The 24,396-nt window shown below is 37.0% G+C and overlaps 1 protein-coding gene across 1 annotated transcript in view; it reads left to right on the top strand.

The window, feature by feature from the left end:
* Window positions 1-23,417, top strand: part of MIGA1 (mitoguardin 1) — a 35,855-nt gene extending 12,438 nt beyond the window's left edge. Inside the window, exons 8-16 of the mRNA XM_048313520.1 lie at window positions 9,732-9,832; window positions 17,894-18,012; window positions 18,205-18,277; window positions 18,612-18,698; window positions 18,819-18,917; window positions 19,235-19,369; window positions 20,544-20,597; window positions 21,246-21,362; window positions 21,701-23,417. Of these exons, the coding sequence (XP_048169477.1) occupies window positions 9,732-9,832; window positions 17,894-18,012; window positions 18,205-18,277; window positions 18,612-18,698; window positions 18,819-18,917; window positions 19,235-19,369; window positions 20,544-20,597; window positions 21,246-21,362; window positions 21,701-21,919 (1,004 nt within the window). The 3' untranslated portion in view covers window positions 21,920-23,417. The remainder of the gene's footprint in view (window positions 1-9,731; window positions 9,833-17,893; window positions 18,013-18,204; window positions 18,278-18,611; window positions 18,699-18,818; window positions 18,918-19,234; window positions 19,370-20,543; window positions 20,598-21,245; window positions 21,363-21,700) is intronic.
* The last annotated feature ends 979 nt before the right edge of the window (window positions 23,418-24,396 follow it).

The following is a 24,396-nucleotide window of genomic DNA, read 5'->3' as shown; positions in this document are numbered from 1 at the left end:
AAATGAAAGTCCTCCTTTTAGCACTAAAAGCTGCTTATAATGGAGCCACAATCCACCAACATGGTTTTATTTCCCAGACTTTGTTCAGTTAGCTGTTCCTGTGCATCCCTGCTCAGGCCTCCTAACATGAAATGCGTCTCAGCTAATTCTGCTCATTCCTTACAATATGTGAGCAGCTGCAACTGTCTCTTAGTCCATTAAAAAAAAAATAGTACATATGTACTTTCTTTTTGTGTAAAGAAAAAGTGATCATTTTCCCCATGTGTCGGGATTTGAATTAATAGCTGCTTCGCATTTTGAAAAGTTATATATAAGTGGAAAAAGGCCTCCAAATGCAGGAAGTTGTTTTTTTTTATTTCTCCTCTCTCATGCTCTTGTGATACATTCTTAACAAGTTATAGTTTGCAGGTTCTTTTTCTTACTAAAAGGTGTACATGCACTTAACTTCTATTTGTTTGTATATCTTGTGAGTATAAATGTGCTAGAGGTAGGAAAAATCATACCAGACAGATTGCAATGAGTGAAGGTGGGATAAGTGTTTATTTTTGTGGCTGGAGTACTGGCAGTGTGAGGTTATATAAACTGATGATCAAGAACATATTTTGGCCCATAGGGCCAATTCCTCTTTTAGAACTTCTCTGGAAACAATCTCTTCTTGCATTGCAGTCTACTTTTAAGAGAGGCTTGTCTGAAACATTTTTGGGCAAAATGAAGAAAGGTGAGCCAGAATAGGTTGAGGGAGACACAGACAGCGATAGTTTAGAATTCGAAAAGACTTCCAAGGTAATCAACTCTCTTGGCTTGGTCCCTTAGTCTTGGAAGTGCAGAAACAATGCTTTGAGCTTTCCAATTGCTTTGGAGTGCAGTATCAAAATGGAATATTGACAGAACCATAAAATCAGCAAATACAGATCTCTGCACTGCAGTTTTATTAATTCAGTAGTTAGAACTAAAATAGATACACTTCTGTATCTATTATTTTTGAGGACTTAAAATGAAATTAAAACATTGCTTGTATGTAGACATAACCAAAAGCTAAGAACTTTTCTTAATGGATGTGTCTACTATGTTTAAATCTTGCTGCCCTTTAAGTAGAAGACTCTGACACATCAGGCTGGCATAAATGGTTGTGGTGTATCCACACAGCACAGTCTTCAAGGATTACTATTAACAGGACTTGCTATTTAGCACTTGCCATGCCCCCTTCTGCACATTTATTTGCCAAGCATATAGTTAGGGGATGTTTTTTTAGTTGTTTACCCTATAGCTGGAAGGCTCAAGTAGCTTGTGTAAGCATTTCATTTCTAACGACCTTTTAGTATCTTACAATTTTCTGTAACTTCTGTTTCAGCTTGAAATGTTTCAAAGTTGAAACTATATGTGGGAGTAAACATATTTTTGTGGGAAGTTATAGCAAAAGTGAACAGTAACAATGGAGGGAGTAAAAGATATTATTTATGTGTCATTTTTCTCACATGCATGTATTTGTGCAGTTAATTGCTCAAACTCTTAGAAAAAATAACTGGGATTTTGATGGTTCAAACTAAAGGTATTTTTTAAAATAAATTACTGTCTCTGATTCTCTGTGAGCTATCTGGACTGTGCACATGTCCCACCTTACCTAATAATCCAGTTTGTGGCGAAGTGCTGTGGTGTAACTGATTCAAGACCACATGTCGATCACACCAGGCTTTATTCTCTCTCCTGCTATTTAAAGCTGCCCTTGTTCTACATGGAGAAATGCTGTGAGTATTTAAAGGTGAATGTATGCATATTTCCACATGGCTTGGCACTGATTAGCAGCTGCTCGTAGTTAAAGTTGCCATCTAGTCAATATATTTGTTACCTGTGGTAAGCCAGAGTAAGGTGAAATAAAGCAAGACTTGAATAATAAAGAATGTACATAATTTAGGTGATCTCCGGTGGTCAGGTTACTCTAATCATTACTTGCTTATGATTCAAGTATTAATATGTTGTTACTAATGCATTTAGCAACCTTACAGTGTTATTAACTTGGTTTTTTAGATTAAGTGTGATAATTGGTCTTATTTAGTAAACTGAAGATTTGGAAGAACTCTTCATAGAGTACAACTTTATAAGTATTCTTATCTCATTCTTTCCCATTCTCAAGGGCAAGGGGAATGCAAGCAGGCCCCAGTCAGTGGGGCACTTAAGATATTCTTTAAGTCTTATTGCTTAAAGTTAAGCATGTATCTTAGTAATTTAGGTTCTTAAACTGTATCTGTGCGCAGCTGGGTTTGCAGAAGCCAGTCACATTCCTGAGTAGTGTCACTGGAGTTCGCAGCATTCTGTAAAATAGTTCTGCCCTGAAACTGAAGGGAAGACTGAGATTATTAGGCTGTTCTTACAGAGTTTTTCTGTGTCAAAAATGCTCCATTCTGAATAGAGAGTCCAAGTGGTAGCCCAAAACACACATGTATGTCTGCATCTTTTGATTTTTATTTCACTGAGGATCACCAGTTGTATAGCTGGTTCTATCTTTGTCTGATAATTCAGGGGAGAGAAGGTATCATTTTTTTCTGATACTGTCTTCATACAGGTAAGTGGAATTATCAACTGCTGGACAGCATATGTTTCTTTTAATGGAAGAACAAATGACTATGTGGGTTCCTTCTGTCAGGCTGTCTTACTTGTTTTGAAATGTCAACATCCCTATAGCATGGTGTACTGGCTAAAGAAAAACCTTCCCAGAAATCTTACTTTGACAAGAACATCTTGGACCATAGCCTTATGCTGTGTCCAGCAAAGTAGGTTTTTTGCCAAAATACTAAACTGTTTACTCTTTTGGGTTTTATATAACAAGTCGGGAAACTAATTTGAAAAAAAAATTGAAGAAATACTTAGAAACACAACAAGTTTCAGGAGCTGAGCAACAGTTGCTGGTTATTATATTGTCCCTTTCCATCACTGCATGTGCTAATATCTGCTCTGTGAAGAAATGCATGGTGGGAAAGCCAAGAAGGTGGCAATGAATTGCCTTGGAAAGAAGCAAGGGATACTCTTAGTAATGGACTGGCATAAACATCCTGCTTTTGAGTACCCACTGACTTACGGGTGTAGAAGAACTGAGGCCAAAGGGAGAAATTCACTTTTGAGACTTCTCTCTCAGTCTGGTGAGAAGACTTTTCTACCTAACGTGCTTATGGAGGCCTCTGGCATAGGAAAGGTACTAAAGGTACTAATTTCTAGATGTGGAAGCTTGAAAGTTAACCTTGTACTTTCATCTTCTGTAAATATGATACTGCATTTTGAATCTGCTCTTCATCCCCATGAGTTAATGTACTGTCACACTGAATGGGGTTGAACAGACCATTCCTTTGTCACTAGAAAGTGTCTGTGCAAAAATAGCAGTAGGTTGCACTTGGTTTTGAGATGTGAAGAACTGAGAAAAGGCAGTGACGTTCAAATCTGATGACTGAGGTGTCTGGCAGGCTCCTCGGGGCTGTGCTGTATAGCCTGGGGCTTCAAAGTCTCAGCTTTGAAGTAAGCAGCACTGGTATTCAAACTGGTCTTTGCTGAGGACAATAGAGATGTGATGCTTTCTGAACTACAGGAGAATGGAGTACCCCCATGAAGAGGAGTGACAACTTTGTTCTGCACATCCATCTAAACAGATTCTGTCCAGATTAGACAGCTGAGCAAACTTTGCTTGGTTGCCAGATCTTCTGTCTCAAATCAAATACAAGCACAGAAACTGTTACCTAAACTAGTTGACTTGGAAACAGAAGAGTGGTCAGAAGCGGAACTTTTCTGTAAAGGATAGGGATTTAAACCTTAAAATCGGGGAAGATCCACTGATTTTTAGCTTCAAGGTAAAGAAGTTGTGAAAAATGGTAACCCTGTGTAAGTGTAGAACCTTATAATGTGCAGTTATGAATCAATGTTTACATTTTCCAAGAAATGAAAGACTGTGTGATAGGGAGAGACCTTATAGTGACATGTAGTTTACACGAGATACACTCTCAAATCTATTTCAGGATCATATGTCTGTAAAGCAGAGAGTCAGAGAAGTAAAACAGAGAAGTGAACACATGCATACATCTATTAGTGTTTATTAAGCTGATTTCTCAGCTGTCAGCACACATGATGTGTTAATTCAGGTTATAAAATACACATCAGATGCTGCTTTATCTTCTTAAAATTCAGATTTCAGCAATGCAGCACCACGTGTGTTTACTCTGCCTCTTCCTTGAGATCATAGAGTTTCTCATGGTGAGGTCTTTCTATTTTGAGATTTTGGTTTTACAATAAAGCATGCTACAATGATTCAGACACAGCTTTCACAGGTCATATCCTCTGTAATGAAATGGTATTTTTAGCCTTCTGATAATTTCTTTGCTTTAAAAAAATTGCAACAATCAGAAAATATTCCAACTCCATTATCAATTTATGGAAGAATTTTTTAGCAGGTTTAAATCTTGAAAGAATCCTTTATCACAGTTCCAGAATATCAAATTTAAATGGTATTTCCTAATATTTTTTGTAATTTAATGTACCAGTGTGCATGGATTACAGGAAATAAATTGAAATTACATTCCTTTCTCAGGTACACTTGATTTTTACATGGAGAGACTAAAATGATTACTTGTGTAATTTTCTGCTGTTTATTTACCTTTGCAAGATGAGAGCAATAGGATGTAAGAGCAGTAGCGATGTTGCTTTGTTTTACACACCATTAAACATGTGCTACTCTGCAGTACCAATGTAACTTTATGGACAAAGTCAGCATCTTGAATGTCTGAAAACAGCCAAATTATTATCAACTTTGCAAAAATTGTTATTATTTCTTTCCAAAGTATTTGGTAAATCTCTTGAAGATTGTGAGAATATTTTAGGCAAATTGCATCTTTTTCCAGAGGACAGATACTGCAAATCAGTACCTCACAGTTTTCAGGTGGATTTTATTGCTTATGTGTGTAAACTGAATGGATTGTACTATTAAATTTTTATAAGCATTCTCTACTTATGAAGAATATATTACTGTCATCTATACACATGCTTTTAATTCAGCTTTTAATCAGTTGTACCACTTTTGTCTTAAGAATAAAATCAAAGTAATACAGAACAGTGACTGAAGAACATCTTGGGGTTTGCATGATGATAATTAGGTGAGAACCCAGTGTCTTGGAAAGTGGACCTTTTTATACCTGTATGAGTGTGTTGTAGGTAGAAAGCTTTTATGTGAACCCTGAATATTGTATCTGTGCTTGGAAACAATTACGAAAGCTCTGTTGAGTCAACTTTTTCCGAGGAAGTAAGATTTGGCTCTCTATTCACACATAAGCAGAAGATCATTCCCTGCATGAAAACTACTGAGGTTTCTGTTAAGGATGTAATTTGAAGGCTCAGCAGGAAGCTCAGCCGAAGCTCACCTTGAAAAAGGCCTGTGTGTACTAGGAGGAAGGTGAAATTGCAAACACTAATTACCTGCTGCTGTCCTGTGCTCTGTTTTCCCCTGTTCTTCTTCCCCATTAGACATTTGGTTGCTGAGTTCCTGGTCTCACACTGGTGAGCAGAAGCTGTGAGTTCACAACAGGGCCCTGCTGGAGGTTTGAGCACCCACTGAGAGCCAGGCTGGAGTTTCTTCTGTGGGTTTGGTGGGCGTGGGACGACCGTTGCTTTGTGTTCTAAAGGAATCTGTCACTTCAGTTTGCATCAGAGCAGTCCCAACAAAGAACCATGAGACACGTTGAACTTGTGATACATGCTGATGTACTGGTAGAGTACAAGATTTGGTTAGATATTTTTAAAATACCCTGACCTGAAATACATTTTCATGCTGAAGTCAGTAACAGCTTTGGTTTTGTGCAGTTAGATGAGGTGCCTCCAGCTATCACAGATATTTGTGTTACTGGAGAATGTAAACACATAATTTAACACCAGATCCACAGTGATTCGTGGGGGTACCCCGCTCCATTCTTGGTTTGCCTTTTTTAACCTGTGGCTGTACGACCCAGTCATGGAAAGGGGCCACCTGAAGGCTGGGATTGTTTTCTTTTTATAAATACATAAAATAAAATATTTTTATAAATATGAAATGACATAAAATTCACTGCTTTCTAGGTGTGTCCTGTAAAATTTCATGTAATACTGCAGCAGCTACTTGGTAGAACTGATGATCATCACTCTCAGAATTACAACTATTTATAAATGTAAATGAAGCTGCTTTTGGATGTTTCAGCAACAGGGGTGACAAACCACTGTGCCACTTGTAACTAGCTAGAAGACTGTGACAAGCTCTCATGGAACTGAACCATGTTGATTCATGCTGCTGTACTGTCTGAACTGAATTATTGTAATTCCTTTTACTGGGCATGAAGCCACACATCGAAGGGACCTGAGCACACAGCGTGGGCTGGCAGAACACTGGGCCCCTGCTGCTCTTAGGGTGCCGTGACTTTACATAAGTGGATTCCTTTGCAAGGTTTTTTCCTCTTCAGAGTCTATAAAGTTTGTCCTTTTTCATCCTGCTTTCCTGCTTGTGATGGATTAACTGCACTGATTTTCCACTGAAGTGGGAGGGCTGGGCAGAATAGGTAACCATGACTTTAATGGTGGTGCTTGGAACTAAAATCTGTAACTCCAGTGAGTTCTTTACTAGTGGGTAAGTGCTTTCCTTTTTTAAATGTGTCAGCTAAGTGCCAAACTCACTTGTGAACTCCTGCCATGTTTCATTCAGGGTTGGCAGGAAGATAACATATAAACGGTTTTCAGAGTTTTAAAACATTATGTGAAGGTGAATGCTTCCCATTTGAATACTAAAAAGTTAATTTGTGTGCAGTTATGAAGGTCAGATTTTGCTCTGAGAGTTTAGGGGTTTAGCTTTGTGCTCTGTCTTACTGTGAAAACCTACCAGAGCAAAGACAAATAATTATTCTAGATCAGTACTTTGTGGATAGATGTGAAAATATCTTGGTTCTGGTATTTTTTTTTTATTATTTTTAGTCTTGTTTAATAGATAGTTGTTTGCAAAACCTTATAAAGCTAGGATTAATTTAATAAGCTTTAGCAGTCCTACATATTGTTCCATTTTTTTAATACTTTAATTTAAGGACCACATATGCATTTTAAGGCGCTACAACCAAGAGCCATGATGGTAACATCTGAAACTCTACTTCATCCTCTTTACAAATATAAGTGAACCCAAAATAACTCCTTGGCTCCTCAAATAAGTAAAGTATATTTGAAGCTCACATACTTGGTAGTATTCCCTTCCTGAAGTTATTACAATCTCTAAGAACTGGGGGTGAGTGTGTGAGCAGTTGCAGGCACTGGTGGGTGAGTTCCTCTTGCAGCTGTTCATTCCAGGAGTCTCTTTGTGCCACTGTCTCTTTTTTTCATGTTCTTGTGTCTAAGAATGTTCTGCTGGTACTTGCATGGTATGTACTCCAGCTGTAACTTAATTTTCACCCTAGTGAAATTCCATAGTGAATTTTCGTAATAGCGTGCTCTCTTCACAGCATGGGTATTGATAAGCACCTGCTTGGCTAAGGATATTTTAGGGTATTAGGGTGGTGGTGGCCAGAGTCAGAAATAGCTGACAAGGCTGTTGTGTTTTCTTTAGGGAGGCTGTACTTTGTGTGCACATATTACTTACCAAAGGCATTATTTCACTCAGCATTACCAACCTTGTTTTTAATCTTTTTTTTTCCTCATAACATGCAAATTTCATGTCTTTTTCTGTAGCAGTGAGAATTTTCTTTGAGTAAAAACCACAGATATTCCATATTTAACTAACTAAAATGTTAAAAACATACTGGCTTGGTGATAGTTTTAGGCCCTCTTAGAAAACTTGGAAGTATGAATTTTTCAACAAAGATAGATTTAGTCAAAATTTCATTAACTCTAGACCTTCATGTAGTCTATAACAGGCTGAATGCAAGATCTCTGGAAGAACCCCTGATTCTGTGTTCTGGGCTGTGGTTCCTTTGTTTACACGAATTTAAATTTTTTTTTTTAATGTGTGTGGAATAAATTTTAGTTAAATAGCATTATACCCATTTATATGTAATCAACCACATAACCCAGAGTTAAATAATTTAGAATCAGTCTGGGGATATGTTCTTGTTATTGAGCTGTAAACTCACATATAACAGTAAAAGCAGCTTAGGCAAAAGGAGAGGCTGAAAAAAGGAGAGCCTAAAAATCTGCAGCCAGACTATAGATTCCTGTACTACCCTGGGTCTAACAGTATTATTGCAGTTTCAGCAACTTTTATGTGAAAAAGTGATATTGGAAAATCATCTGATGTAATATTAGAAGAGAGGTAATGCAAATCATGAGCTAGAAAAAAGAAACATCATGTTACCCATCTACTCTTAAGCAGACCTCAAGCTAGTGCTTTACAAACCACAGTTTAGTTTTCTGTTCCAGCATTTCAGATTCCAATGTGTGATTGTTTCTCAACCGACTTGGAAGCTGCAGTACTTTTCCTCTTGGTTTTAAGAGGTCAAAAGAAAGAACTAGTAAGAATGAACTGAAAAAATCAGACTTCATGTGAATATTGGTGAAGTCATGATTACAATTTGCCTAACTCACTCTAGTAAAAGCTTTGTCCAAACTTTGAATAATTTTTTCCCTCAGTGAATATTCCCAAAGACAGATATTTGTTCTGTGCAGTTTTTGAGCTGTCATTCCAAGTCTGTAACTAATAAAATCATAAAAACCACCAAAGTAATAGTTAAGCAATGTGGCTTTGTAGCATTTCAAGTGATGAGTAAACCGTCCCAGTAAATTGGCATTTGGCCACTTCACTATGTAATGGTGTTTTTAATGAAGTATTGCCCTAGCAACAGGTCTGGATGACATTGGGTAGCTGGTTGCTGCTGACTCTTTGAGATAAAACAGACTTTTAGGAACACATGTGTAATGTCTGAAGGTAAAGTAACCGAAAATAAATGCATCTGTTCTACTGGGAACATAGGATGGGTAACATCAAGCCAAAGTCTGACTTACTGACTTATGAATTTAATCCTTCTGTGAAAAGTGTTTCTATACGGTGAAAACCAAACGATCTAAGAAGTGCAACAGTTGAAATCTGACAATAAAATAAAGCAGAACTGAGAGAAACTGTATTGCAGATGATTTTAAGAAAAAAATCAGTTATTTAAGAATTGTGGTACTGTAGGAAATCCTTCTGGATATGTTATTTCAAGGGAGAAGCTTTTTGAGGAAAGAGGATGTAGTGAAGATTAAAAGCTTCACTTGCTCTCCTGAAGAACCAGCAAGTGAAAAAAGGCATGAGACGTAGAAAGTGAAACAAGTTCAAGTGAAACTAAAACTTGGGGATGTTGTTTTTATTAATGAACTTTTATTTAGAACACTATTTCTTGATGACAAGGACACCGAGTAGTGTTACATAACACAGCCAAGTCAAAAGCTTAACAGAGGGTCTAGATCAATATAGCAAAGTAATATCATAAGATAGAGACATCTTCAGAGGTCTGTAAAAGAAAAGGCAAAAACCTTGGCCAAGTCTTTTTTTTCTTCTTCCAGTTCATTGTGGATGATATTTTAAAATCTACTTTAAAGACAGAAAAACCCCGTCACCTTTACATGTATTAGTGGGTCATAAAAGAATTTACTCTTATAGTAGTATAATGTTGTGCCTTCTAAATGAGATACTTTGTTAAAGTATACATGAAACACATTTTCAAGACATAAAGGGAATGTTCTGATAGTCTAATAAACTCATTTTTTTAATTTTAAAGATAAAAATACAGACATTACTGTAAAGGATAATGCGGATGATTTCTGCCTTCGAGATACATTAAGCATTGCGTCCACGGACTCCTTTGTTTCCACAGCTGAGGTAAGACTCTTAAAGATTGCTTTTGTAAAGATTTATTGATCTATTTGAACAGTGAACAGAAGAATCCTATTTTTTTGCTAATCATTATAAGCAAAATATATTTCTCTTACGGGAAAAAAGGAGCTTTTCAGGCTTAGCTGGAACCAGCTTTTTTTTTTTTTTTGGTGCACTGGCACAATGCATCCCCAACTCCTCCTACATGGAAGGTGCTTTTGAAAAATATATCACATTTTCATGAGTGAAAAAGCAGTCACTTAAGGCTGTAGTAGTTCTTTCCACCATGATTATATCTTCCTGTTCTTTTTTCCTATTGCTTTGCCATACTATAAAGATGTATGAAGAAGGCTTTGTATTGTTTGGACATGGGGGGTTTTTTTGAGAGGAAATTATTAGAAATTGACAGCTACCTGTTTTAGCATGTTTCATGCACAATATGGAGGCACCAGTTTGAGCTGTTACTCTGTTGTTGCACCATGATTAAATCACTTAGCAGGAACCAGAGGTCTGAGACTCTGTTCTGGGAGCCCTGGGCCGGGCTGGTGGGGAAAGCTTGTCTGGCTGTGTGGGTGTGCGGGGAGTCGAGCGGGGACCCCACAGCTCCCTGGAGCCACCACTGGGAAGGGGCCTCAGTCCCAGCTGTGACAGTCCCTGGAGGTGGAGTGGGACTGCCTGGGAGCCTCCTGACTCCACAGTGGGAAGCTCCTTTAACAACATAATATACTTCCTGTAACTTGATCTAATCCTCTGGGATAAGAGCACAAAGGATGCATAATAATCTCTGGGTAACAGGACATTGCCTTTTGGCTGAAGTCTGCTACAGCTCCCTTGAAGTATTTGAAAGAGACTCATAAGCAGTGACACACTTACTTGAATGAGGAATATCTCCTTCTCTAGTCTCTGAGGAGCTAAAGTGATCTTGAAAATACTCTTCTCCAAAAAACAGGAGAGGCAGTTGGCCTCAATAGATCCATTTTGTCACAGATATTGCTCTCATGTATGCACTACAACTAAGCTACTGAAGTCAGTTGCAAAAAGAGAGAATTGCACACACATTCTTTGCAATTGTTTTGACTGTCTATTATAGGGTTTGTTTTTTCATAACACAATTACCTTGATTTACTATTTCACATTAAATTGTGATGCCTAGCATCCATTCCTGACAAGGATTGTATCCATAGAGACTGGTTACTCTTTGCTGTAATTTGGACAAGACCACAATTCAAGCTTGCTTCAACTCTACCAGCTCATGAGAGGAGCTGTAAACCGTTATAGTTTGTACACTTTTTATCTTTCTTTTTTTCCCCAATGAACTTTCATAGTGTTTTTGCAAGTATGTGAAGATGGGAACAATCCCTTGTGCTCATTTGTGCTGCTTGGCTTAAAAAAAAGGTGAAACCAACCAACCAACCAAGCAAACAGAAAGCCCCAGGATGTACTACCTCAGTGAAATCATCATCCTCTCCTGAAGCTATGTTGTCCCAATATCTGCTAAAAAATATTTGAGTCAAAATTGGAAATGTAATTGTCTTTAAGTATCCTGGAGATATTCTCCACATTTTAATACCTCAAAGCCACTTCTGTCAACTTGTTCTTCCAGGACAAAGTTATGAAGATTTTCTCTTCCTTTCCAGCTGTTCTATCCTTTGCCAATAGAACAAACTCTCTTTTCTCAGATTTTATTAAATAATCTAGTGAAATTTTTAGGTGACAGAAGTCCTGAAGATTAATAGAACATGAACAATTTGCAGTTTGGTGTTAGAATCAGAGCACCGTCAGTGTTCTGGATTAAATAGGATCCACTAGGCTTAAACTACAGGATCAGTTAACTCTGTAGTTGTAGCTACAGGGCATCATTGTGTAGTGCAGGGTAAAGAAAGCTGTGAATTGGTGTTCTCGTACAAAAACACTCTTACCTTGATTTAATATTTTGTCCATCCTCAGGAGGATGTGTGGTGGGGAAATGCTTCACGTTATGGCAATGAGAAGGAGCAACAACTACTTCCCAGTGTATTCAGCTGTTAGTAGAGAACAGTAATTGCTTTAACTGGATTAGAATTGACAAAACAGATTCTTTTATTCTAGACATGATGATATTGAGTAGCTTCCTCTTGCTTATCTACTTTTGTCTTTTCTTTTGTTCTTGCACTAGGAAAATAGTGGAATGTTTTAATTTAGGCTAAGAAGTCTGAGGCTTTTCCAGCTTTGGATTTGTCTCACCTAAGGGCCAGATAAGGCAGTTGTTCTTTCATCAAGTTCCCTGATTGCAGTGACAATATTAGTAACTGTCCTAAACTCCATTGCCTGATAGAAACATTTAGCAAAGTTTTTAAATCTGAAATTCATATGTGTGTTTATACTGCTCTGTGATTATGCCCTACTGGAATTAGTAATTTCACCTTCCAGGAAATTAGAACGTGGCACCATTTTTTGTGGCCTCATCACACTGCAAGCTGTGTGTTGACAGTTCCTTGGCTTCCTTCTACACTGCATCCTGTCCCAAGGAGCAGGACTAAGTATTCTGTGTGACTCTGATTTTTGGAGACTGGAAACTGTTCGTGTTTCAATGCTGACACACAGGTCAAATTTAGCTCCCTGCCTGCAGGAGAGAGAATGGTCATAAAACAAGACACAGATAGATACTTGAATGGAAATTGATAGGGATACTGATTAGGAGGCAACAAAATTGTCATGCTGTGTTATATTAGACCAAAATATAGGAAAGAGCTGTACAAAACTGGGACAGTTGGTGGGGTTTGCATCACGTGCCCTTTTGATGAGTTCTACAGGATAGCAGGAGGGTGTGCCAAAACTTCATCTTGGCTATGGCTGGTGATCAAGAGGATGCTGGGGATCACTCATTTGATGACTTCCCATACAGAGTTGTGCCTGTCTGGACACCTACAATACACAGGTGCCTGAATCCTTATGAAGACAATTTAGTCACAGTTGCCATCCCCATGACCAGACAGACTTCTATTCTTAAACACACTTAGGCTCTAGAAGCACTGCAAGAAGGGATGGTAAACACAACTATTTGCCCTAATTAAGTTATTAATACTACTACTGTGATAAATAATGGTATTCCCCATTTGAACCCGGCTGCCATCAGCTTGTGTTGATGAGGGTTAGTATACTTTTCATAGTCTTGCTTTCCCATTTACTGTGATCAAAATAGCTGCCACCTTTGGCAACAATACAGCAGTGAGTGTGCCAGATAAAGGCCTCTGCCCTCTCTTTTCTGGCTTCTTTTCCATCTTCCTAACAGAACCTCTTTCCTGCTCTCCCTGGCAGTGAGCTTTGTTGCTGCCTCTTTGTTGTCAGTGCACATGCATTTATCATGTCTTATTTTCTTATGTTGACTAGTACTGAATCTGTAGGTCTATTATCAAATAAACTGCTTTCCTTGTTAAAATGTTAACTCAGTCCAAAGCGTGGGATATTTTTAGATTTGTGAATAAAGACTTAGCTGCTTTATATCAGTAACAGCCTTCCTGTTTTCTTCCAAACCTTAGGTGGAACACACCACTTCATCATTTCAGTTTATTAAAATGCCATCTCAAACATTTTAGTTACTAATCACCATCACATCTTCCAACTCCCAGAACATGTTTCACTTTCGTCCTGAAGCTACTTACATTTTTTAAGGAAATATTTTCTCTGAATGTCTTTGTCTTTTAAAGAGACCATCATCTACTTTTTTAATATAGGGTAAACATAATTTCTCAGAATGTAAGGAATGCTGAATGTGCCAGTAAAGTGACCTCTCTATTAGGGGAAACAAGCAAGAATTCCTAAAAGATCTAGCATTGTTTATTTTTGTTACATTCATGTAGGTGGTTATTTTGGTAGTCAACAAGGTCTTGATGCACAGCTGAGAATTTTTTCTATTTATTAAGAAACAACTTGTGGGTGGCAAATAAGAGTACTGAGCCTGTTTGTTAAACCAAAGCAGTCAGGGAATCCCAGACTTAAAAACGAATGCAAGTGGCAAAGGTTTAATGCTTTAGAGCAATGATTTCAGCATCTCTTTACTGCAGGTACAGCCCTAAAGCTGAACTGTCCAGAGAAAACTGATTAGCATCTGAACAATATCCATGCTGTAATCTTCAGAGGCTGCTCTGCAGCCCTGCAAGCTTAGACACAAATTAGAATTTCAAGCTTTGGAGTTTTGAAGACGTACATGTTATTTCAACATAATGAATTTAGGTATCCACTGCAGGTCATCATAAATGTCCTTGTGGTGGTCACCTACTTCTCTCTCTTTCTTGAGCCTGGAATGGATAGAAAGAAAGCCTTACAAGATGAGATTGCTGCTATAGTGTCAATCATCTTTTATGTCTTCTTTGTCTGTATTTTCATATTACTGTGTACCTCCCATGACACTGAGGAAGTGACAGACATTTAGGGGCTGGCGCATCTGGTCCATCATCACAAGCCTCTGTGTTCCTGGCAGCTGCCAGCACTGTTGGTAGCTGTGATGGAGCTCCTTGTCATCCCTAGAGATGTGTAAAGAGTCTCAAAGTGGCAGTGGCTGTGCACAGAAGTGACCACTACAGAATGGCAGGAAAGGACTCGGGGAGCTTTCAAGTGTCCAACTTACCTGTGATGCCAAGATGTGGAATGCTGGAGCTTTCTCATAACTCTGAGCAATGCTGAAGCCCTGTAGAGGAAAGTTACATGGTGCTTAGGGGTACATAGTGGGATAAAAAGCAGGTACCTGAATAAACATCATGAACACATGCCAATTTATATAAGGTACTTACAGTGAGCCATCTAATTGAAAACTAAGCTTTCTGCCCACCTCTTTCCTTAAAGGTAGCATGTCCTCAGAGACTTTTACAACAGAGAGTCATCTTCTATCATTTTCTATCTAGAAAATATGTGCTTTGCATTTTGTTAAACATTGAATATGATTTGTGAATTTTCCTAATAGCTGAACTCTTCTATGTTAGAAATATGGATGTATCTTTACAGATCATCTTTAACTAGTTTTATTTTGAAGCAGGGTGTTCATGTAGGCAAGCTTTCACCTTATTTAATCTCAAAGAATGGCCATTACTGGTTGAAAGACCATTTAAAGCATAATAATCTATGTTACATCTATATATTGTTACATCTATATACTGTTTATGTCTACATGTAAAATATTCATATAGAGAAATATTTTTAAATACTAGAAAGCATCAAAAGAAATTCCATTATGACTCCAGGAGCATTAATGGTGCAACTTCAGAGCTTGTCTGGAATTACCTTTTCTAGTTAAATTTAAGAGGTCTTTTTAGTTTCTGGTTTTCAGTTTGTTTGCTTTTTCCTCCCCTTCACTTTTTGCATGCAAAGAGAAGTCAGTGGTAGAGGAATTTTCTCCCCCTTTGCAAATATTATTTGTTGGAACTTCAACCTGTAATCAAAATCATCTTCTCAGGGGAAGAACAGTTAGTTCTCTCCTGCTTAGCAGCCGGTTGATTTAACTGCTTTCTTCATTTGAGCTCAATAATACACAGCACAGCAGTAACACAGCTATTTTATTTCATCTGTTAGCATAAGAGGAATTGCTGGGTTTTTTTTTAAAAAGCTAAATACAATCCAGGGCCTCACGCAATTCCCAGGTATGGGGTCCCTGTGCTAATCTGTGACCACAAAGGCAATGATCAGCCATCTTCATGTATAAAGGTGTCATCAGCTTAGGTGCTGGCAGCAGATGAAGGTTACCTGCATCTAACTGTAGAAATCACCAGTCCTAATTCAGTCACACTCAGTCAGTTTCCTAAATATCTGAAAAAGGTGATTTGCCTGAAGTTCATTAGTAAAAACTTAATGTAATCCCTTTTACCACAGAAATTATAACCTCCAAGAGAGGGGCAGCTGTTTACATAGTGCACATGTGTTCACAACCTGTTTCTTCTCATTATTTGCAAATGAAATAGTGTATATGGAATGTTTTATGGCTTCAGTAATAGCTGGATCAGGTAAATAAATTAGCATATGTGTTGTGTTCTGGTTTGGTCTTTGCTTTGGAAAATATGTATGTATTGTTCCACAGTTAATACTTCCTTAACCATAACATAGAAAAAGGAATTCTGGAGTAAAGGTTTTTCACGTTTTTTTGTTTATACCTGTTCTAGCTATTACACTATGTATTTATATGTGTGTGTCTGTGTGTGTATTCATGTTTTACATCTGAAATAAATCAATATACTCCTGCTTCTTCCAGTTGGTTAAATTATTGCATCCTGTGTATTTTCAGTTAAAAGCTGTGTAGCTTTCTTTGTTTAATAAGAACAGAAATTTTCAGGTGGACTTTTTAAATTAGCAAATCCAAAACACATTTAGATGCTATGATTAATATTGTTAAACTGAAAAAAAATCTTTGGTCTTAATAGCTGTAGGTCTCCTTCAGGAATTCAGCTTTTCTACCCTGTTCTTCCAATAAAACAGCTTATAAGCAAACACATACTTTTAGATTGGAAATACTTCCAAACTAGATGAATTCTGAAAGTGGACATTACTCATTTAAGTATATTTTGTTGACCTTAAAAGTTCTTTTCACTTACTCTCTAGCTGTGGTCTTGTTATTCGAGTCTGAATTCAAGCAGCCTATAGAAATCTTTACAGAAATACGGGGGGAGAGGAGGGGTTGGCTCGGTTTTGGTAGGTGCTTTTAGCCAAAAAAATCAATTTAAAATGGAACCTGACAATTTATGGAAGGAATTGTATGTATTTGCCAACAGTAAAAGGATACTGGTATGAGTGATTAAAAAAACCCCAGTGAAAGTTCCAGCAAATAAACATTATCTAACAGTGTGTGATACTTCAGAACACCAGCTCTGTACTGAAATCTCGAACTTTTTTGTGTGCTTAAATGTTTCCATGGACAAAAGCAGGTATTGGCAAGTGTTTATACTCTCCTTTAGCAGGAAAACCGACCTGGCCAAACATTTGTGGCTACAATGGGCTCAGTTGGAGTGTGTGGAGAAGGCACACTGGGATTATATGGATTCGTGGCTTTATGGAGTCTCAGCCAGCACTTGGCTGTATGGCCTCAGTGCCAGGAAAAGCTGCTCAGCATGTATTTACTTGAAAATTTTAATGGAGGTTTAACATAAACTAATACTTCAATATGACTTTTTAAAATCATTCTAAGATAGAGATTAACCTTTTACATAGTTCCATTACCTTGAGAGTTATTTTTAAAGATGTTTCTATGCTCAGTTTTAATAGCCTAGAAACACAGGTTTGTTTGTCCCATGCAGGATTTTGGAAAAAAACAAAAAAACAAAACCAACCAAAAAGCTAGAATTAATTTTCTGGTCATTAACTAAACTGTGTAAACATCAGATTTTTTTTTCTGATCCTTAGTAATATGATGTAATGTTTATAGTGAACTTGTAGCTAGACATTGTTTTGTGAATTAAATACGATACCCTGTAAACAGGAGTTCTCTTTATTATTTATATGCTTTGATTTATTGATCTGGTTTTGGTTTTTTCTTTCTTTAAAAATGTCTACAAGTTCATGTTTATTTATATGATAACCATAGAATTAAAAGTGCCAATAATGAAAACCTTTTAGGGAGCCTGTAATATAAAATGCTGAATGCTCGTGGTTTATACAATGTGCTTTGGTAACTGGCAGACTTATTTACAAACAGGGGAGGAGGATGTAACTATTTCCAGCTTCCTAAAGATTTGCATGGTGTAATCGTTCTGTACTTTGTCTCTTAGCAATTATTTTCTTTTAACAGCTTTGACACCCAATAGATTTAACTAGACAATTCAAAAACTTAGCTAGGCAAATTAAACACAAAAGTAAGCTGCCTTTATTTTGTTAACTAAAGTTTTGAAGCTTTAAACTGTAGCTTTCAGATTTTAAGAGTTATAAAGTTAAGTCTTATGACCTGGTGTATCTGTTCTGTTCACTTGTTGAATTTTACCCCTTTGTTTTAAGCAGATGCAGAAAAGGATGCATCTTTCAGTAGAACATCAGGAAAACTTCTTGAATTTTATCTTTACAAAAATTTTGTCAGCAGGCTCTTTAATGAACTTCAAAAAAAATTTTTTTCAGCTTTCAGAGCACAGAGAGGTTCGTAGCACATATGGTCTGGATTCCCTTTGCCACTGCCCCTTGTATGAAGAAGCCATGCACTTGGCAGAAGAAGGCAAAATTTATTCACGGGTGTTAAGGTATCAATTTATGTCTATTTAAGAATAGACTTGCTATTTACAAGAAAAGCAAGAATTAAAGTTAACTATTCTATCTAGAAATCACTTTTTAGAAGTTACTTTTCTAGGTATTTTTTCTAGGAATTAGACTTAGATGGATATTCTTGTGCTTCTTTTTTTAAAGGTCTTTAAAAGCTTTTCTATTTTACATAGGACCGAAATGTTTGAATGTTTAGGAGACAGTGACTTCCTTGCTAAGCTTCATTGTATTCGACAAGCTTTTCAGGTAAACAGTAAGGAATGATTTATCTGTCTTGCTAAGCCTAAACTAAAGTACCTGGCATTGAAACTGAATGTTACTTGTTGTGCAAGCACTTTTATAAGGTAATCTGTATTTAAATATTTTCTTGTTGCTTTTACATTTTTATACTTCTAAAATGAGATGTATTTGCAGGAGTCCCAATTTTATGATTAGCTTTGGAACCTTTGCACCCAAGGCTTACTAGGAACTTGCCAACTATACTAGAGGTGATAATTATATGGAATTTGACTGAAATGTTTAAGGTCACTTAGTATAACCTGTGAATGAACATGTCTATGTGTTTTGAACCCTTTTCTAGATAATTCTTTCAGAAACAGCAAACAGAATATTTCTTGCTGAAAGTGGAAGGAAAATTTTGTCTGCTTTAATTGTGAAAGCACGAAAGGTAAAAGCCTTTATTACCAACGTTTTGTTGTTTATGTAACTTCTACCAGACTTCACTGTCCAGGGAAAATAAACTATATCTCTTTACATTTGCTTGATACTCATTGCTTTTACTTTACAGAATCCAAAGAAATTTGAAGATGTCTTTGATGAAATGATATATTTTTTGGAACAAACAGATCACTGGGATAATACTGAAATGGAACTTGCTGCTAGAGGAGTGAGTTGCATTTCTGAAAAGTGCTTTTACCCTTACTAATGCCACAGGATCTAAAAATAAATTTTTACAGTTCAGAATTGTGGGAAAGGCAACTCTTAATTGTTTATATTGCTGGTTTAGAGAAATGGCATTCACTAGTTTAGTACCAGAAACCACACTTTTTTTTAAACTTCTCCTTTAGTGACAAAGTATTTTTAATATTCATTAAAAACAATTACAAATCTACATGTTAATACAGCATTAGAATATGATGCATGCTGAATTCCACTACTGAAAGAGAAACTAGGTTACTTAAATCATGTTCTCATTTAACATAGGTGAAAAATCTGAATTTTTATGATGTTGTTCTGGACTTCATATTAATGGATTCATTTGAAGATTTAGAAAATCCACCAATATCTATACAGAATGTAGTAAATAACCGCTGGTTAAATTCCTCTTTCAAAGAAACAGTAAGTATTCATGTGTAATTATCATACTAATTGATCTGGAGTACATTGCAATGTACTGAGTATGTACATGAGATCTTCCTCAAAAAAATTTAACAGAGTGTATTATCAGGTTTTTCATAATAGCAATTTAAAAGGTACAAGTCTGGGCCCAAACCAGAGAATGATTGAATGTATTGGAGAAAATACTTTAACTTGTCCTTCCTTTCTCTGAGGAAGTAGAATTTTAAAATGGAAGTTTCTGTTAGCCACATCTTAGACATCAGATCCAGGTTTTGGTTCATAGACCAGAGATTTAGCAATAAGGGACAAAGTTGCAAGGAAACAAAAGTAAATTAATACAGTGCAGACATTCAACTGTTGATTACAATTGATGATTTTTCACATGTGCCTGTTTATTTGCCAAATAGATCTTGTCCCTCTGTTAGAGACACAGGCTACTGCCATGGTCAGCTGGTACAGAAACTACTGTAATTTCATCCATTTTTATCTGTAAACTGCCAGATTTTCTTTTATTTTTATTTTTCAATTGAAATATCCCCTCTAGAGGAAAAAAAAAGGTAACATTAATATATTTTTGTAGTTATATGGAACATTGTGCTTTGTCTGTATTAAACTCTCTTTGCAGTACTGAGGGAGGATCAGATGAGGATAGTTAGAGGCTTGGAGGGGAAAAAGCCCAGTACTGATATTGGTATATTGTATTTCACAGGTCCATATTTGGACAAAACTCCATAGCTGAATCTGAAGCTATTGCAAGAATGTTTTTGCTAAAATGAAAAAGTACATTTCAGTGTTTTCACATGCCACTTAATATCTAAAATAGTTTCTTATGTCTGAGCACACACTTTAGTATATGAGACTGGTCCTCACTTAAACCCAAGGAGTGTTGCTAACTGTGGTAGCTGTAAAAGCAGATGCCAAATTGCCTTTGGATTTAACTAACGGAAATGTTGCAAAGATGGATCTGGAATAGCAAGTATGAACTACATATAAATTTGGTTATTTATATCAGCTGTTGTTTTATAGTTTTAAACTTTGTGTTATCACAGGATTGAAACTGAAGAAAATACATGTCCCAAAAATACAGAATATAGAAGTACAGTATTCTGCAGATGAGTTCTTTTGAGATGGAAAATGATTTGGGGCTTGCTTTGTTTTTTCCTTTTACAATTAGGCTGTGGCTTCAAGCTGTTGGTCAGTACTGAAACAAAAAAGACAGCAAATGAAGGTAAGTTGCCCTTCAAATTATATGGAACAAAGATACTGATTGTCTCCTAAGAATTTTAAGTTCTTTTTGTAGCTTTGGCAAAATAAATGAATGATCAACCCTCAGTCCTGTGGACTTGTTAGTTTAGACAAGAGGTTTGCCAGTTGTAGAAGTTTAGCTCCTGGGCCCTAATACCTTTTTTTTAGCAAAAAGTCTTAACGGAAAGATTTCCAACCTAGTTGAGGTCCAGTCAGTGGTGGTGTCATTCCCTTCTCTGACTTCCCGCCCCACACACAGATCTCAGACTTCTGCACACCAAGGTCATGAGTCTTGTATCTCACCTGCTTGTGCTGGGATTCTCAGCCCCATCTCCCTGCATGATCCCCAAACCTAAATCACGTTCAGTCCTGCCCTGTTACCTGCCTGAAGCACCGTGTTCCTCACCAGCAGCAGGAATTCTGCTGCAGCCTCCCCTCAGCCTCTTCTGCATCCTGACCTCTCTGTGAAGGGGCTCAGTGGAAATCCTCTGTGCTACAGCACCTTACCTTTGGAAGATTTTATTAGACCAAGGAGGGAAGTGTTAGGATTTTATGAAGACTTAATGCTAAGTAGTAGAGCTTTATACTAAATTTACTGTGTGACTTTTGTCTACAATTTTTACATCACTAGGTGCCTGATGGATTTTTTGCACATTTCTATGCTATATGTGAACATATCAGCCCTGTTTTGGCCTGGGGCTTTTTGGGCCCTAGAAATTCCCTGTATGACCTATGCTGCTTCTTCAAGGTTTGCAACTTTCTTTTAATTACCACTTTTCTAAATTAAAAAAAAAAATTCTTTCTGATTAAAATAAATTAAGATCTTATTCATTAACATACATTTGCATTTTCCTAAAATTAAGGCTAACGGTAAGAAACCATGAGAAATAAGTAATTTCATATAAGTGTTTTAAGCCAGGAACTGTTTTGCAAAGCCTGTTTTAGCACACTTCTGTCTTAGCACCACAATAATACATAATTGGATGCTTTTAGGGAACATGTGAAAGAAAGAGCTGTTAGCATTGCATACTTTTTTTCCTTCTTGTAACTGAATACGAGTTTTTCCTTTTTTCACCCCCCCACTAGGATCAAGTGCTTTTCTTCCTCAAAGACATTTTTGATTTTGAAAAGGTGAGATACTCAACTATGGAGAGCCTGGCTGAAGACCTCACCCAGCTGCTGATCCGCCACACGGAGCTGCTGCTGGCCTATCTTGGGGCAGACTCCCTGAGACACGTCGGCGCTTGTGTGAGTGGCCACGGGCCCGTCATGGCCAGTGGGCTTCTAGAAGCAAAAGTACAGTAAACTTAAAACCCCTGGCAAAAGACAGGGAGGGCACATAGATGTGCTCTTGTCCTGCCTTTTCTCTAATGCTGAAGCTACTGTGGCTGTTACTGAGCAAGCATCTGGGAGTGCATTGTGTCACTAAGTATGGAAAAGGACTCAGGGAGGTTAAATGTACATCTGTGAGAAGAACTGGGGAGTGTATTACTGTATATACCTAAATTAATTTTGCAGCTCAGCTGTCACTGTATTTATATTTCATGTATCCCAAAGCTTTTTTCTGTAATATTTGGGTAAAGTTAATTTATGAGATACTGTACTTTTGCACAAATAATTTGTAAGTGAAGCTGATGGAGTTGTTTCCTTTAAAAGCTTATAGTACAAAATGTTCATTGCAGAGTCTCCAAATCATTAGGTGTCTAGATCTAGAAGGTGTTTTGACTGGGGTATCTGCAGTCTCTGATTCATGTGACACGTGCAATAAAGTAATCACACTCACAGAAGTGAACATGTTGCCCCTGCCCTAGAATTCCATTTGTGTGGGTGTAAGCAGCCATTTTGTACTACAGTGTAATGGAGCAGTGCAGGAAATGTAAGCACCATTTGGGCAGCAATGACTGCCAGTATGCAATTTTTACTTTATTTTGGTTTAAAATATCACTAAGGTGTTTTAAAATACTTATTTATATTTGAAAAGCTATGCTAGCTTCACCAATTAATTTAAAACTTCCTTGTTCTAAAACCATTACTACGCAATATGGTGGTAAATGAACCAATATTATTCTCAGTTCATATGTAGCATTTCAAAATATATTTTTAAATAAGTATGTATGATAAGATTTATTAATCATGAAACAGAATTGAAGGCAGTGTTTTATAATTAAATTATTTGTGTCTTCCTCCCTTCCTTGTGGGACATCAGGTGTCTGTTTAAGAGGAGTGTGCAGTGTAAAACTGTGGCTCAGGCCATGGAACCCTGAACTTCAGCTAGGAGTACAGCACCTTCAGAAGGCATGAGGGACCTTGCAGTAATGGCTTTTCCTGTTCCAGAGGTAATAAATAGTGATGAGCTGTAGTCTTTGAATATCTGTAAACTGAAGCAATGCTTCACAGTTAGTTTAGGCTCTAAAATTGCACTTACATATGCTTTGCCACACAAAGCCAGCCCACAAGAATCTATCCTGTGACAAGAAATACAGAGTAATTACAGAGTAATTCCAAATATTCAGATACTTGAGAAGCATGTTGTTAAAATCTAAGATATCAAAACAAACTTTGACTAGAAACATTTCAACTTCTGTTGCAAACACAACCCAAAAGGATGCTATTCAAAAGGAGGGCCTGTGTAATTCACAGATTTTACTGAAGCCAACATTTTGCTCCTTTGTTGTACTCATTTTATAAATACAAAAATGATGAAAATGTGTCATATTACTTGTGTGAAATGCCAACTGATTATAGTTTATTTAACAGAAAAGAGTATACTCTATATGTAATAAAACAGAAATTCCAAATGCTATTCTTGGCCTATTTCCACCATTTAACTTGCTGAGCTTGGCACCATCCTCCATGCTGTGCTTTTTTTTTTCCCCTGCAATGTGTCTTCGATACAGGCATGTGACGTTTTTTTCACCCATCTCACTTAACTTTTGAGCAGATAAGTATGTTTAAGCTATCTGTATTTTGGCAGCTTTTTGCAAGTTATGAAAGAAATTATGTGGTACAGTAAAGGTGTCTTGTTGGGTTGAGAATCAATAAGAATAGCTGGAATTAGAAGGAAGAGAGTAAGTGGCATATTCTACAGCAAATGTATGACCTGTAGGTAACAAAGGAAAGCGTCTGCTGTGATTTATCTGGTCTAATAAAATGATATGAAGAAAATTATACTTTAACATACATTACAGAGAAACAGAAGTGAACTTTTTCACAGAATTAAAGGCATATTGAGATTTTCATATTATTTACAAAAACCCTGTGAAAAACCAGAGTTGCACATGAGATTATAAATGTTTCCAGACACTTGGAAAAAAGTAAAAGCTGGAAACTTGGTCTTCTGTCGAAAATGAAAGGATTTTTTTAAACAGAAGAATAAGCAGGGCCTAATCAAACACCAAAATATTTAGAAAATGGGCAAGAACTTCATAATACCTGACTTAAACGTGTGTGTCCCTTTAAAACAGGAGCACTTCCGTACACTCATAGAGCTCTCAAAAGTCCACAGGATTGGATTGGAAATGGAACTGATGTATTTCCCATCCAAAATAAGAAATACAGGATTTGGTTGTTATAAGATGCCACCAACAAACAATTGAGAAACAGTAAAGAAGGGAGGAGAGAGATAGGGAAATGTGCAGGTATAGGTGGGTAGGCTTTTGATCTCTGGATCTTTTTTGATCTTTCTCTAAAGCACATTCATCTATTCTGAATGTGTAACTAACTCCAGAGACAGAGATGGAAGTTTAAATGGGAGATGGTTCTCTCCTTGGAAGGAGATAGGA

This window comes from Corvus hawaiiensis, chromosome 9 (genome assembly GCF_020740725.1).
Source record: "Corvus hawaiiensis isolate bCorHaw1 chromosome 9, bCorHaw1.pri.cur, whole genome shotgun sequence".
NCBI lineage: Eukaryota > Metazoa > Chordata > Aves > Passeriformes > Corvidae > Corvus > Corvus hawaiiensis.
Note: the sequence above shows the minus strand (reverse complement) of the source record. Positions and strands in the feature narration are given on the sequence as shown.